This window comes from Arvicola amphibius, chromosome 8 (assembly GCF_903992535.2).
Source record: "Arvicola amphibius chromosome 8, mArvAmp1.2, whole genome shotgun sequence".
In the NCBI taxonomy this organism is placed as follows: domain Eukaryota; kingdom Metazoa; phylum Chordata; class Mammalia; order Rodentia; family Cricetidae; genus Arvicola; species Arvicola amphibius.
The window spans coordinates 62,644,619-62,658,349 of NC_052054.1; the positions used below are offsets into that span (position 1 = coordinate 62,644,619).

Sequence of the window (13,731 nt, forward strand, 5' to 3'; positions counted from 1 at the left end):
ACACCCATGGATAAAAATGAGGCTCCAACTCTACACACACACACACACACACACACACACACACCGACAAATGACTGAATAAAGCTGGGAGCTTCATCCCATGGACTTAAGAACATGTACTGAAAGAATGCATAGTCTTAGAAAGGCCAAGCATCCAATCTAGGAATTTAGAGGTACGGACTGAGCAACAGACTGATTTTCAAACACCTCTAATTAATTAAAACAAACTTTCATTATATCAGATTAAATCCAAACAACTGTTGCTGTGGACTCTTTAAATGAGAAGCAGGTTATCTGTGTAATCAGGACTCAATGTCCCTTTGCTGGCTAAACTTTTCCTTTGTACTCTTCATTTCTTATATAACTCTGTGATCTACCTGGTCCAATCCCAGGTCCCATTTGCTGGTCTGATCACTTACCAAGACTCTTGAAACAAATTTTCACTTATGGACTCCTCGTTTCAGACAGCAGGTGGACAAACTCACCACAATCGTTTTCCTGTCCGGGATCCTGTTGTCAGTTCCATGGTCCCTATAAACAGTATGTGAGCTAAAGAGAGGCATCCAGTGCCTGGTTATGAATGGGTCTGTGATTCTGTGACCTCACCTCCCCTTAGACCTTCAATTATCTTTTCACTTGCAGTAGCAAACAGACATGCAGGTGTGAGCAGTCAGAGAACTTTTCTGAGACAAACACTTTTCGTTTGTCTCAGGTGAAAGGGTAAAATTGCTATTTTCTTTCTCTCTGAAGAGAATTTTGGAAGTGCAGATGATGGTCTTCTAGCTCTTGATAGGTGGAAGACAATATGTCACTGGGAGGGAGCAGGAGATACTGAGGTTGGACGTGGGAAGGACTGGCAGTGAACTATAGAGGCCCCATTGCATTATTTCTTCCCATGAGGAAACTTAGTTATATCCTGCTTGTGAGTCTAGAAAGCAGTGGTTCTCAACCTGTGGGTTGTGATCCTTTGGGGTCATCTAAGACCATTGGAAAGCACAGCAGCCTTGTGTCTGATAACTTCAGATTTTCCCGGGATAAAAAGAAGTTCACAGGAACTGAAACTTAACTCGTTTGAGGCCCTGACCCCTAACCCAAACAAGACCTTTCCACATCTGCTCCTTGGAAAGGATCCAGAACTAGGCTCCTTTTGTCCTTTCATTGGACTCTCTGAGGAAGCCTTGGGTAGACCTGGTTCTCAACAGTTGATGCTAAAGCATTTCATGTTTTGGGACTCAGAAGGCTTGATGAATGAATTAAGACACTGAAATTAGATGAGCATGTCCGGACAGGGGCAAATGGAGCTTAGTCTTGTGGGAATGGCCTAGGAGAATCAATTGGAATTCCAAAGGAAGACAGAAAGGGGCATTAGATCCCTAGAAGTGGAATCAGAGTTGGTTGTAAGCCACTATGTGAGGCCTAGAGTTTGAGACTAGAGGTAGCAACTCTGAGGATAACAATTTTCTGTCTCACTGACATCAGAGTTGCATACAAAGATGGGCACAATTAGGGAAATTCCAATGAGCTGTGTACTAAATCCACCACTTACAAAACTGTGGAAAGGTGGTATTGCATAAATAAGTTTAACAGACATAATCAGCAAAGTAGAAGATAATAATACAAGTGCTGACCCCCCTCATTATTTCTTTGAAAAATTGTATTAAAACTTTAACCATTATTATATTGTTATGAATGATTACTCTTTGGAAATTTTCTTAAATATGCCCATTATTGCATGAACAGAAATATTTATTATTTAATTGTCCAACACTGTTAGGTTTATGAACACTGTTCATGAGGATGAAAGGAAAAAAATGTTTCACTATATTAACTTTATACAGCAGAAGTAGCTAAGAAAAGGTAAATTAGCATATGTTCAATCAATTTTAACCAGTTAAATAAAATAAGATAATGTCAAGATTCATATATTACTTTATTTTTGTCTTATTAAGCATGACAAGTAATTTAACTAAAGGCATTTCTTTGTTCACAAAAAAGAATGAGGTTTGAAAATATACACTTAATATAGCACACAAGTTTATGTGCGTAGGTTCACACATGTGTCACCCTCGCTTTATGGTGTGATAGTTTCAACAGTGTATTGAGAATGAAAGGTGATAGAATAACAACTAAGCATTGATAAGAAGCAAATAATTTACATGTTGACCTTATGTTTAATATTTTCTATTCCTTGCACTTTGAAAACAGAGTGAAGGTTCACAGGAGTTGTTGCTTATCAGCAGAAAGGGACTCACAGTTGGGAAACACCCAGAGGCAATTGAGGCAGCATTTAGCATGAACCATGTGGGATGATAAACTAGAGTTAAATGAATATCTAAGAGGCAGGAAACTGTGTAAAAGCAGACAAACATGCTCATCAAGAGCAGAATGGTTTTTGTGGCTCTGGACACAGGGGAGGACCTCTGGGAGTAGTTGCTTCTATGAATGTGCTTCATTCTCTGCTTGTGTCTGTAGAGGATGCAAACCATGGAGCCACTGGACCAAAGCATCAGCAATGTGAAAAACACATCAGGACTTGAGAACAATATTGCATAGAGGATGTCAATGACTTTATCATGACGGGCAGCAGAACAGTATTCAAGGTCTTTTAGGATAGTGATGTTTATATTGCTAAATTTTCCAGTCGTGTGCAAAGGAAAAGCAATGTTTGCAAGAAGGGACAGAATGCAGGTCACACATGTGGAAGAAATAATGTACCTGGGAGCTTGCAATTTACACTTTGCCCATGTGGAGTCTATAGGGTTGATGACAATGGCCTGAAAGACACTCAGAAAGCAGGTGGTGCTGATGGACACTGTCCTCCCCACCCTGTGAAGATAGAAAAGTAGTTTATACCCAATATCCCAGAGGAAGTCTTTCAAACCAAAAGCTGCCATTGCCTGGGGCACACCTTTACACAGCAGACTTAAGGTGTTTGCTGTAATCAAGTGCATCAGGATATAGTCTGTGGTCTTTAGCCTGCATCCCCTGAAGTTAAACAATAGATAGTGGCAGAGGAGATAGGAATTTCCCAAAATTCCAATGATAGTCTGTGATAAGATCACTCCAATAACCACATCTGTGACTGCCATGCCATTGGTTCTTGCGGTCTGAGCCCAAGGATTCTGTTCAGGAAGATGAGGTGTAGGTTTCATATATCAAGTGAGCTCAACATTCTCCACCCTCAGTTAATTCTTTATGAATATTTCCTTCAACCTTATTTTACTAAGAGGCTTTTAAGAGATCATCCGCTAGTGTAGGAGGCATTTATAATGTACAAGTTTCCACTGCAAGACAGCACATTGTAATGACCTTTTCATTTTCTCTGTTCATGGTCTAGAAGGCAGCAATGACTCTAATTTTATTTGTAAATTTAGAACTCTAAAAGGTGGTAATATTAGGTGATGTGCAAGGATGGAGTATGTAGGTAAAAGTATATGAGTCATAAATATAGAAAAGTAATATTTCTAAGATTCAATTTCATTGCAGTTCGTGAGTGTGTGTGTGTGTGTGTGTGTGTGTGTGTGTGTGTGTGTGTGTATGTGTGTGTGCGCTTATGTGTATATTCAACTCTGTTAAACTGGGATAACAAGAACCATTTTTACATTTAAAAGGAATGCAACATGTGTTTTATTGTTTTGTTTTGTTTTGTTTTTTTGAGGCAGTGATTGTAGAAGTTGTACTGAAATAGAATAAGGTAAAAAAAACAATTACTGAATATTTTCTGATTAATTTACTTAAAGCACCCCTATTTGTACTGCCTATGTGCCAAGAATTACTTCACTTGCTACCTGGAACAGAGTGACCTGAAGAAATAGCCAGAACAACATGCCATTGCCATTAACATCCTGCTGACTGCCACGTAGGCTTCTGTAAAATCTCAATTGCTTGTCTTCTCCACCTTGTGGTTTGATAATGCAAACTGAACCCGAGACCAAAGTCTTGCTGGCATTATTATGGCTTTGTTTCCCTGGTGACATCTGCTCTCTCCCACTCTCATCAGTGTCAAGGTGCTTATTCCAGAGCGATTCCCACCACAAGACTTTCTTTTATTTATTTTTTTAGACTTCCTTTTAATTACATTGATCATTAGTGGTATGGGAATCAGACAAGAGTAGTCACCAAATATATTTGTTTAGTGTATAGACCCACTTAGAAAAATTGTTACTTAAAAAGTTATTCTGATGAGACAGCTTTTGTAAGAAGGAAGTCTTCTCTCTTTTCCTTCCTTTGAAAGCTACCAAATTATCCTAGTGTAGTATTATTATTTTATAGTAATAACTGATGTGTATAAAGTATTATTTAAAGAAAGTGTATTAACTATCTGGGTTAAGCCTTTGAGAGTGCATGCTTGATAAGTGGGAAAATGGGGACTTGAAAGTATTTGAGGATGGACAGAGAGCACAGTAAGTCAGCATCCTCCCTATAAAGCAGTACATAGATTGCTCAAGCATCAACCCTGCATTTTTGTATTTACACATTCATATGATCTTGCAACAAGCATGATTTTACATATTTGATAGTAAAAAGTATCCTTGTGTGTATAGATATTTATTATATAAGGTGGTAGCCACTGTTAATGAACACCCATATATTTTAATTCAATGAGAACAACATAATATTTCTGAAACATGAACCAAGGTAAACACTGAACATTTGTATAAAGATGTCTTTGTCCTAGGACTGATATATAACAATTTATTTGTATTAATTTATGGACTGAACATTACTTAATAGAATGATTTGATAATGTTTTCAAAGAAAAAACTAGTTTGCACAGCAATACCCAGAAATCTATAAGAATCTGTCAGTCGTCATATACTTTGTCATAACTTAAAAAAGAAGACATACAGTCATAGAGTGAGATATAAACATTATTACTGATCTGATGATATGCTTATGTACTTATTGATACCTGAGTTAATAAGCCCATTTTCAATGAAACAAGACAGGTGAATAACACCACGCACAAGGGTTATCATACTCACAGACGCGTTGGCAGACCGTTTTTTCATTTAAATTGAAAATATCTGATTTTCATGACATATAATAGATATGACTTACAACAGGGTTAGGTTCACTGTCCTCTTGTGAACTTGAGGAAGAGAACTCCAGATGGCTCTCCATACTCACACTAGTCTCCTCTACTGGACCACCACAATAGGTGAGGATATATTTTCTACAAGGAGGATGTTTTTAAACAAGTGAAAGCAGCTTAGTGCTGGTGTAAGAAGCATATTATATCCATGCTAACTTCTTTCTTAAAAATTTCTTTTCAGGCTTTCTAGAAGGGAAACAACATAATTATAATGAAAGGCAATGATGCTGAGGTAAAGAAAATTCCTCTCTCATTACCTTCATTATGTGTCAAAAGTTAGAGAAAACTGTCTACTCAAGCAGTTTCCCTTTGCATGTATTTCTGCCCCAAAGCAAGCTTCCTCTAGATACTTTCTACCTTTTACACAATGCATGGGGAAACCATAGCATCAACCTAGGGAACTTAGAATTCAGGATCAGAGCAAGCACACAAATTATACACCTAAACATTTTGGAAATACAGCTTCATTTAGACTTTGACAAAGCAAAACCCACCACTGTGACTGACAATTTCTTTGAGTCTAGGGAAGCAAGTATCAAGCATGAGTCTAAGATCACATTGTTTCTTGTGTCTTGAACTCAATTTCCAGGTCCTTTTCTGTGTCCTATGATGTTATGACATACAAACAGGTTCAGTCTATAGATCTTTTTTTTCCTCATAAGATCACTTACACAGATGCCACACACGGTTTTCCCATCAACACTTTGCTTGTCACATGACAGTTGAAAAAAACCATCCATTCTTTTTGTCTCAATGACTAGGAGAAATCTATAGAAAAGAAGACAAAGCCTGAAATATGGGTCTGTGATTCTGTGACCTTTCTTCCCCTCTGACCTGAAATTATCATTTCAACTTTAGTAGTAAAGGGTGCACAGGTCTGAACAAGAATGTTCTCAGAGTTAACTTTCTCCCCAGGTGATAGTTTTTAAAAAAACAATTACAAGTTTCTTGCTAGATTATTTTAAGAGACTATCGCAAATTGTAAAGAGGCTCTTGTTTCTCCATGATCCTTGGAGGTAGACTTATGTGTGTCCAGAGACAGAGAATCCTTAAGTCTTTCTGGGATCTATTAGTGAACTGTACACTTACCATTCAATTTTTTTAGAGTTTGTATTTGCAAAATCTATGTATTTTTGATTTCTCATCTCAGTAAACATTTGACTAGTTTCTATTTTAAGGAAGAAAGTGAATAATAAAACATAGCTCAAAGAAAAAGAACAGAATGCTAACAGTTGGAAATACCTTTCAGTAACTTTTAACAAAGTGTATACAATTTTGAAAAACTTTAAAGTATTTGTGAACGTTATCAATCATATCAAGAACTATGTAGAGAAATCAGGAGGGTTTGTAGGGTGATCTGTATATGTGAGACACAGGCAGGGAGGCATGAGCTCTGGAGAAAGGAGATGGAGCAAGTTGATAGTGAAAGATACCAAGGACAGAGAGACAGAAAAGAAGGAAAAGGGCGAAGTGGAGAAATATTAAAAATCCAAAGGAAAGAAACAATATGGCTGCCTTGACCATAAAAGTGAACAAAGTGTTGACTTTGTGAAAGACATCAGACATGTTTTGTGCTGGAAACACAAAAATGACTGCTCTTGTGGGCTCAGTGGGATGAGGATTGAGTGTTAAACTTGAAATTATCCACTAATTTTGGAGAACATTCAGTATTGGTGTGGTAGCAGTTTTAATCCAAGAACATCTGAGACTAAGATGGAATTGTGAATTAGAAAATAGTCTGGACTACCTACAAACATATTTTGGATAACAATCCTCAGCTACATTGTTTTACACTAGATATAACTTGGCATAATTTTATTCTTTATAAGATTTAAACAAGCATTCTGGAAACCTAGTCAGTCACTCAAGGTGACTGAGGATGGGTCTAGGAGAAGAACCTATTATCACAAATCCAGCATAATTTCTAATGACATTCTACATAAAAGTGAGTGTTGCTCTCACCTGTACCTGTCCAGCAGGTCCAATTATTCAGGGTCTGAAGAGGCGCTACCTGAAGGAATCATGGGTGGGAGAGAGAAAGGAGACCAAGCAAGGTTATGTTGTCAAGGTCTCGTTTATTGAAACAAGCTTTTTGTCTTAAATAGTCCTTCAGTGAGGAACTGGGGCAGGGGGAAGAGGGAAGGGAAGGAGGGACTCAGCAGCTCGGCAGCTATGCAAGGTAGTTGCAAGGTCAGCGGTTAGAACACCTGCTGTTAGTGTAGTTGCAAGGTCAGCGGTTAGAACACCTTCTGTTAGTGATAAGCGACATGGAGACACTCTGTGGTGCTTTCCAGGCTTGAGTCTCTAAGATTAGCACACACTGTTTTAGTTAACTTTAAGTTTCTGTCTCCTTAGGTTTTTATCTCAAGGCCCTGTGAGAAAGGAGAGGCCCAAAATGTCCCGTAACATTCACCCTTCATCAAAGAACCTTTTCTTTGCAACAGAAAGGGACAATTACAGATAACTATAGCCAAAATGAAGACAAAAAGAAATGATTTGGTAACCACTCATAATTTATACATCTATGACACAATTCCTACACTTAAGACTCAGGGATCATTATGGAAGATTGGGGAAAAAAGATTGGAGTCAGGAAATCTGCTGTGAGATTTTTACTTCCTAGAAATGTCAAGAAATCTACACTTAAGAAGTCCCATCAATATGGCTGCCTAACCAAGACTTAGCAAAGACAACTTCAATAGACATGGTACATAAAAGGGGGAAATATCATAGGACAAAAACTTAGACAATGAACTACAGATTGCTAAGAAATGCTGAAATAAAGAGAAATGGTCTTCCCCTGGAAATACCACCCACATTGGTTATACAATATTATGGTAATTTGATGTATTTGGCACCCATAAGCTCATAGGGAGTGCCACTACTAGGAGGTGTGATCTTGTAGGAGGAAATGTGGTCTTATTGGAGGAGGCTGGATGACAGAGGCTTTGAGGCTGGAGGGTGATCATGGACATTATAAGGTAATCCCACACAAGCTCAAAATTGAGTATAAAAAACGGTTCTTTATCCAGGGGTAGAATCACAGATCACAGTCCTCTGCATGAACGGGGAACAGGAACCAAATCCAGCAGCAACAGGAGAGAGAGAGAGAGAGAGAGAGAGAGAGAGAGAGAGAGAGAGAGAGAGGGAGCAGGTGTGTGCACGCTAGCTTTATGGCTGCATTTATAGTATAAGAAACCATGCCCAAGTGGACTGGTGTCTTAAAGGCTAATGGCTGAAGGAGTTCCCACAGCACCTCTCACTTTTGTCTAAATAATGGGGTTCAAAGCCCAACATAAGAATATATACAATAAGAACAAATATCAAGTATAAAATTAGAATTACAACCAGCATAAACAATATCAAACAAGAAACATGATAAATGTTTCAATAATTATCCTATCCTAAGGAGTCTAAGTCTTATTTTAGAAAGAGCTTGGCCAAGTCATGAGAGGAAAGTATCTACAACTATCTAGTCTTCAACCCTATCAAAGACCTAAGAAGGGAAATAATATTACTTGAGTAAATAGGATGCAATCAAGCATCTTCCAAAATGTGCAATAAATGACAGAGACAACTGGATACTTGAGCAATCACTCAAAGTCTCATTTGCAATGTTGGAGCAATCAACTTTGGCTAAGACCTAGAGTAACTGACAGACCATTTTCAGAGGCAAAAAAAATTTCAAAACTCTCTTACCCTGTCTTAGCAAGGTTTAACAGTCTATTTTCTTACATTCTGCTTGTCCTATCTGGACACTGTGCATTTTCATCAGTGATTGAGGCATGGGCAATTTTTTGCCCAAAGATCAGTTTTGCCAAGAAGAAAACAAGCTCCAAGTGGAGTATCTTCTGTGCTCAACATTCTCCAGGAATTGATGGGTACTGCCAGAAGCAGATGTCATAAAAAGTCCTAAGTTCTTAAAACATTTTAAATGCCATATTATGAGGGTCTTTAAAAGGTTTGAAGAATAACTATCTATCTGAAATATGTCTCTGTACATCTAGAAAACCTTACTAACATGACTACAAGCTTGACTATTATAAGTAACTATTTATTAACCTGTATTTCTGAATTATACATCACATTTTAAATGAGCAGCACAAAAAAGCTGTACCTTACTAAAGAGCAGAAATATACATATAAAAATTGACCTTAAATTTTTATATCAATAAACCAAGATTCATACCAATGCAAAGTATTCATCTCTATAGCATATTCCCCTTTAAAAGTAATAAGCATTTGTAAACAATATTTGCAAATTTGGGCATAGTTCTCTCCAAACTGTTTCCTGCTTTTTGTTAGGCAAAGTATTTGAGGGGTTTTATGGAGACCTTTTGGGGAATCTTCTTCCATCAAAACACAATAGTGTGGAAGGAATTCACAGGTTTTCATCCTATGTGGAAACAAAATCAGAACTTCTTTTCCAAAACAACACATCCTTAGAGCCAAATTTTGAAGTCAAGATACCTAATGTATATATGTTGGTTTAGCCAAGCAGCCTGTACAATGAAATGTCTCTCTGTATTTAGCTCATTCACAGTAAAAATTCAAAGAAAACACAATAGTATACATAATCTAGACTCTCTGTGTATATTCTATATTTACATGGTTTATTTTTCTTTGCTCTTTTAATCCATGTTTGTCTGTATTCTCTCTCTTTAAGGACTTTTTTTCTTAGAATGATTTACTTCTTTTTATAACTCTCTATACTATTTTTCTTCTCTCTCCAAAGTCTATGCACATATATCCAACACTGACTCATTTATAGGTATTTTTCATCTGAATTTATCTTTATTGCAGGTGTATCTATAATTAGATAGATATAATTGACCAGGAGCACTGTTTGTCTTTTAAATGCTAAGCGGGCATGGCTAGGACTGACTCTGAAAGCACTGTCTCTTGGTTCTGCCCAGTCCAACCTGGTGGAGGCAGGTTCACTGCCTCTGAGAGCCATGCACATTGCCCCAGCTCCAAGGTCACAGTGGGTCTGTGTCACCATTAAGCAATTTGTAACATGCTGTTCATAGATCCCACTGAAGTACTCTGCCTCCTGAAGGAGCTAGAGCTGTTCCAGCAACGAGCTCTAACCAGGAAGCTGCCATTTCAAAACCTCACAATGTCCTTGTGGTGTTTTTGCTGCTAATACTGAATCAAGAAAACCTCTCTTAAGGGAGCCACAGCATTCCTGTTCACCTCCAGCAAACAGACACCATCCGGGAAAAAAAAAATCAGCTAAACTTTTTTGTTTGTTTGTTTCTATAATTTCTTTCCAAACTCTCTTAGGCTTTATGTGGATTTAGCTGGCACAGTTGGCACGCCAATTTGGAGGCAGGAGGCTGATCCTCCTTCATGGAAATGTCTGCCGATACTATGGGCCTGTAGGATGAAAATGTATGCTGCGATGATACAGAAGAACTTTGGGTGACTATCCAGGGAGTGAGATATCTCTGTCAATTCTAGAGTTTTGGAAAGTTGCTTATAATGTACTTTCTATTTATGTAGGTAATATTAAATCCTTCTGGAGTCTTTGATGGAGTGGAAGAATAGATATAGTTACAGTTTTCCTTAGCTACAATAAAAGATAAAAATAGATATAAATATTGTAACTGTAATTCTTGCTTGATACCTGTTTTGTAATATGTAATCTTACTATGTTAAAGTTAAAAAATTTTTTTTATTTAGGCAGAAAAGGGGAGATGATGTGGGAAATCTTTCTGTATATATGTTGCTTTCATTGGTTAATGAGTAAAGAAGTTACTTTGGCCTGTGATAGGTCTGAATAGAACTAGGCAGGAATACTAAACTGAATGCTGGTAGAAAGTAGGTGGAGTCAGTGAGACACCATGTAGCCACCACAGGAGACAAATGCTGGAACCTGCTGGTAAACCATGACCCTCATGGTAAAATATAAAACAATAGAAATTGGTTAATTTAAGATGTAAGAGATAGCTAAAAATATGCAAAAGCAAATAGGCCAAGCAGTGTTTTAATATTGTTTCTATGTGGTTATATCGGGTCTGGGTGACCAGGAATTTAATGAGCAGTCTCCAACAACAGGAGGGTACACCTCTAATCTGAGCCACACCTAATGTTGGACATGTGTCACTATGGGTATTTTTGTCAAGCATCACTCAAAGTGACAGTCAGTTGACTTCCTGTTGCCTGCAAGATGTAGGACACTTGGCTATTTCTCCAGTACCATGCCTGCCTCCATACTGCTGTGGTCCCCACCATGGTGGATTGAACCTTGAATCATAAGAGAGCCCTCTCAATTAAATATTTTCTTTATAAAAGTTTCCATGGTCATGGTGTTTCCTCATAGCAATAGTAAGCCCTAACTAAGGTAAATATCAAGTCATCATCTTGGAAATCAAATACATACAGGTAACATTATATCAACTGAGTACTGTGTGTATATGTATGTGCAGCAATATTTCAAGAAAAAGCCATGAATTTGAGAAAGAGCAATGTGATCATGGGAGGAGTCTGAGTGAGGATAGGGAATGGTAAAACCAATGAAATTATTAAAAATTAAGAAAAAAATCTATATGGTAAAAATTTACGTATTTCAGGAAAAGGAAGGTCTGATTCATATTTTTTTCAAAATAATATAGATTATAATTATAGTATATTAACAATTAAAACCCTGAATGTAATTGTCAGTGTTTTTATGAGATAGGTCTATTAGTCTGCAGAACTTTGAGAAGCGCAGAGTTGCAACCTTTCATAACAAGCAGTTGAGTATTTTATCTAACTTTAGATAAAAGTCATGTCTACAATGATAGAAATGAAACTGATGGGCATCACGTGAATTAAGATGAACCAGACACAGAGAAATTTTCACTGACATACAGAATCTGAGAAAACTTAATTTTCAGAATCCCAAAAAGTGTGAGAAACCCCAGGTACTGAAGAGTGAGACAAATGAGGAAATACTGGTCAACATATACAAAATTTCAGTTATAAGATGAATTGGTCTCAGGTCTGCAAAGATGGCTCAGTTGCTAAAATGTCTACTGAGGAAGCCTTAAGACTCAAGTGTGATCTTTAGTACCTAACCTGAGTAGGTAGTGCAGTAAAGCATCATGCCATTGTAATAACAGTAAAGCATGCACTTGTAATAACAGCACAGTAAAGCAACATACACTTGTAGTAACAGTACAGTAAAGCAGTGTGCAGTTGTAATGACAGTGCAGCAATGCAGCATGTGCTTTTAATAACAGTGAAGCAGAGGTGGAGACAGGAGGATCTCTGGACCTGGCTGACCAGCCAGTCAAACTGGACTCATGAACTTCGGGTCCTCTGACATATGCACTCAAAAAGGTGAGAAAGTCCTGAGGCCCTATATTACACTATATGTAATGTTTCTCCTTCAGTGACTACATGGTGTCTTCTCGACTATGTCTGCTATCTTTCTCTGTGTTCGGATTTCCCTCCTGGCTTTACTCTGCTAAGCCATTGACAGAAACAGCTTTACTTATTAATCAATAAAAGCAACACATATACAGAAGTATATTCTACATCATACCATCCCTCCTCTTGCCCGCTCTTGCCTCCTACCAGCCTGCCACCATCCACTCCTCTCAATGGGTAAGGGCTCCCATGACCTTAAGGGCTCCCATGATGGTCTTAAGGGGTACCGGGAAGCGGCCATCGCACGGGGGATGAGAGTGTGGAGACCACAAGGGGACTTTCTGGGGGAGCAGTTTAAATAGACTGGGGGAGTGTTCAAGATTTTGGCTGGCTGTCTTGACCCTCTTCTGGGGAGGGGTCAAGGTTTGGAGGACTCAGGGATGGGGCCTCCAAAGATGAAGGCCAGAGACAGGGTCTTACAGACACATCATCGGAAACAGCACGTGATTCCACGTTCCTGCCCAGTCGACTGTGAGCCTTCGAACTTGGAAGTTGTGTGGCCTTGCTCACCAGAAAGCTGGCCCCCAAGGACACCAGCACAGTGGGGATGCCTGTGCTTTGGATCACAGAGATCTTATTGGTTTTCATCACATATACCCGTTCCACGTGGTGGGGTTCACACTCACCGCGAGGGGGCAGGAGTTCCTTGGGAAATATCTCAGGCACCCTCTTACCCTCTGTGTATAGCACGGCCATGGTGTTCTCTCTGGCCAGCTTCCTTCCCTGGGCGGACAGAGTTATTATTGACCCCATGCGTCATGTAGTGTACCTTTAGGTTGCCTTTAGTGGTGAAGGCTCTCCCACAAATGTTGCAAACAAAAGGCTCTTTGCCTGTGTGCTTCAGCTCCTGGATCTGAAGGGCGCTGGCAGATGAGAAGTTCTTTCCACAACGTGTACATCTGTGTTGCTTGGCCTGTAGGCGTGACTGTGCTGCTAGCAAAGGCGCCACGCCTGAGGACACGCTAGAGGGTCCCACAAAGGTGCCAGGAACTTCAACTTTGACACAGGTGGACTGGGCCCGGATAAATGTTGAGGAGATGCTGGTGCAAAACTTGTGCTTGCCTAGGAAGTCTTCGTCCTTGACCTTGACATCCAATGCAGATGCAGAGATGTTTGGGGGCTTCACTTTTCCTTTCTTGAATGGGTCGGGTGCCACAGTAGAGAAGGGACTCTGAAGAAGCACAGAGTCCGGGGTCTGAGGTAGCAGGGCGCTTAGGAGG

General features: G+C 39.0%; 1 protein-coding gene and 1 pseudogene across 1 annotated transcript; both read right to left on the bottom strand.

The window, feature by feature from the left end:
* Positions 1-2,013: 2,013 nt before the first annotated feature.
* On the bottom strand, positions 2,014-3,309 carry LOC119820873 (vomeronasal type-1 receptor 4-like). Its single transcript, XM_038339557.1, has one exon. It carries the CDS (start codon positions 3,150-3,152, stop codon positions 2,172-2,174), a length of 981 nt encoding a protein of 326 aa, XP_038195485.1. The 5' UTR covers positions 3,153-3,309; the 3' UTR covers positions 2,014-2,171.
* A 9,436-nt stretch (positions 3,310-12,745) lies between these two features.
* Positions 12,746-13,731, bottom strand: part of LOC119820861 — a 1,995-nt pseudogene continuing 1,009 nt past the window's right edge.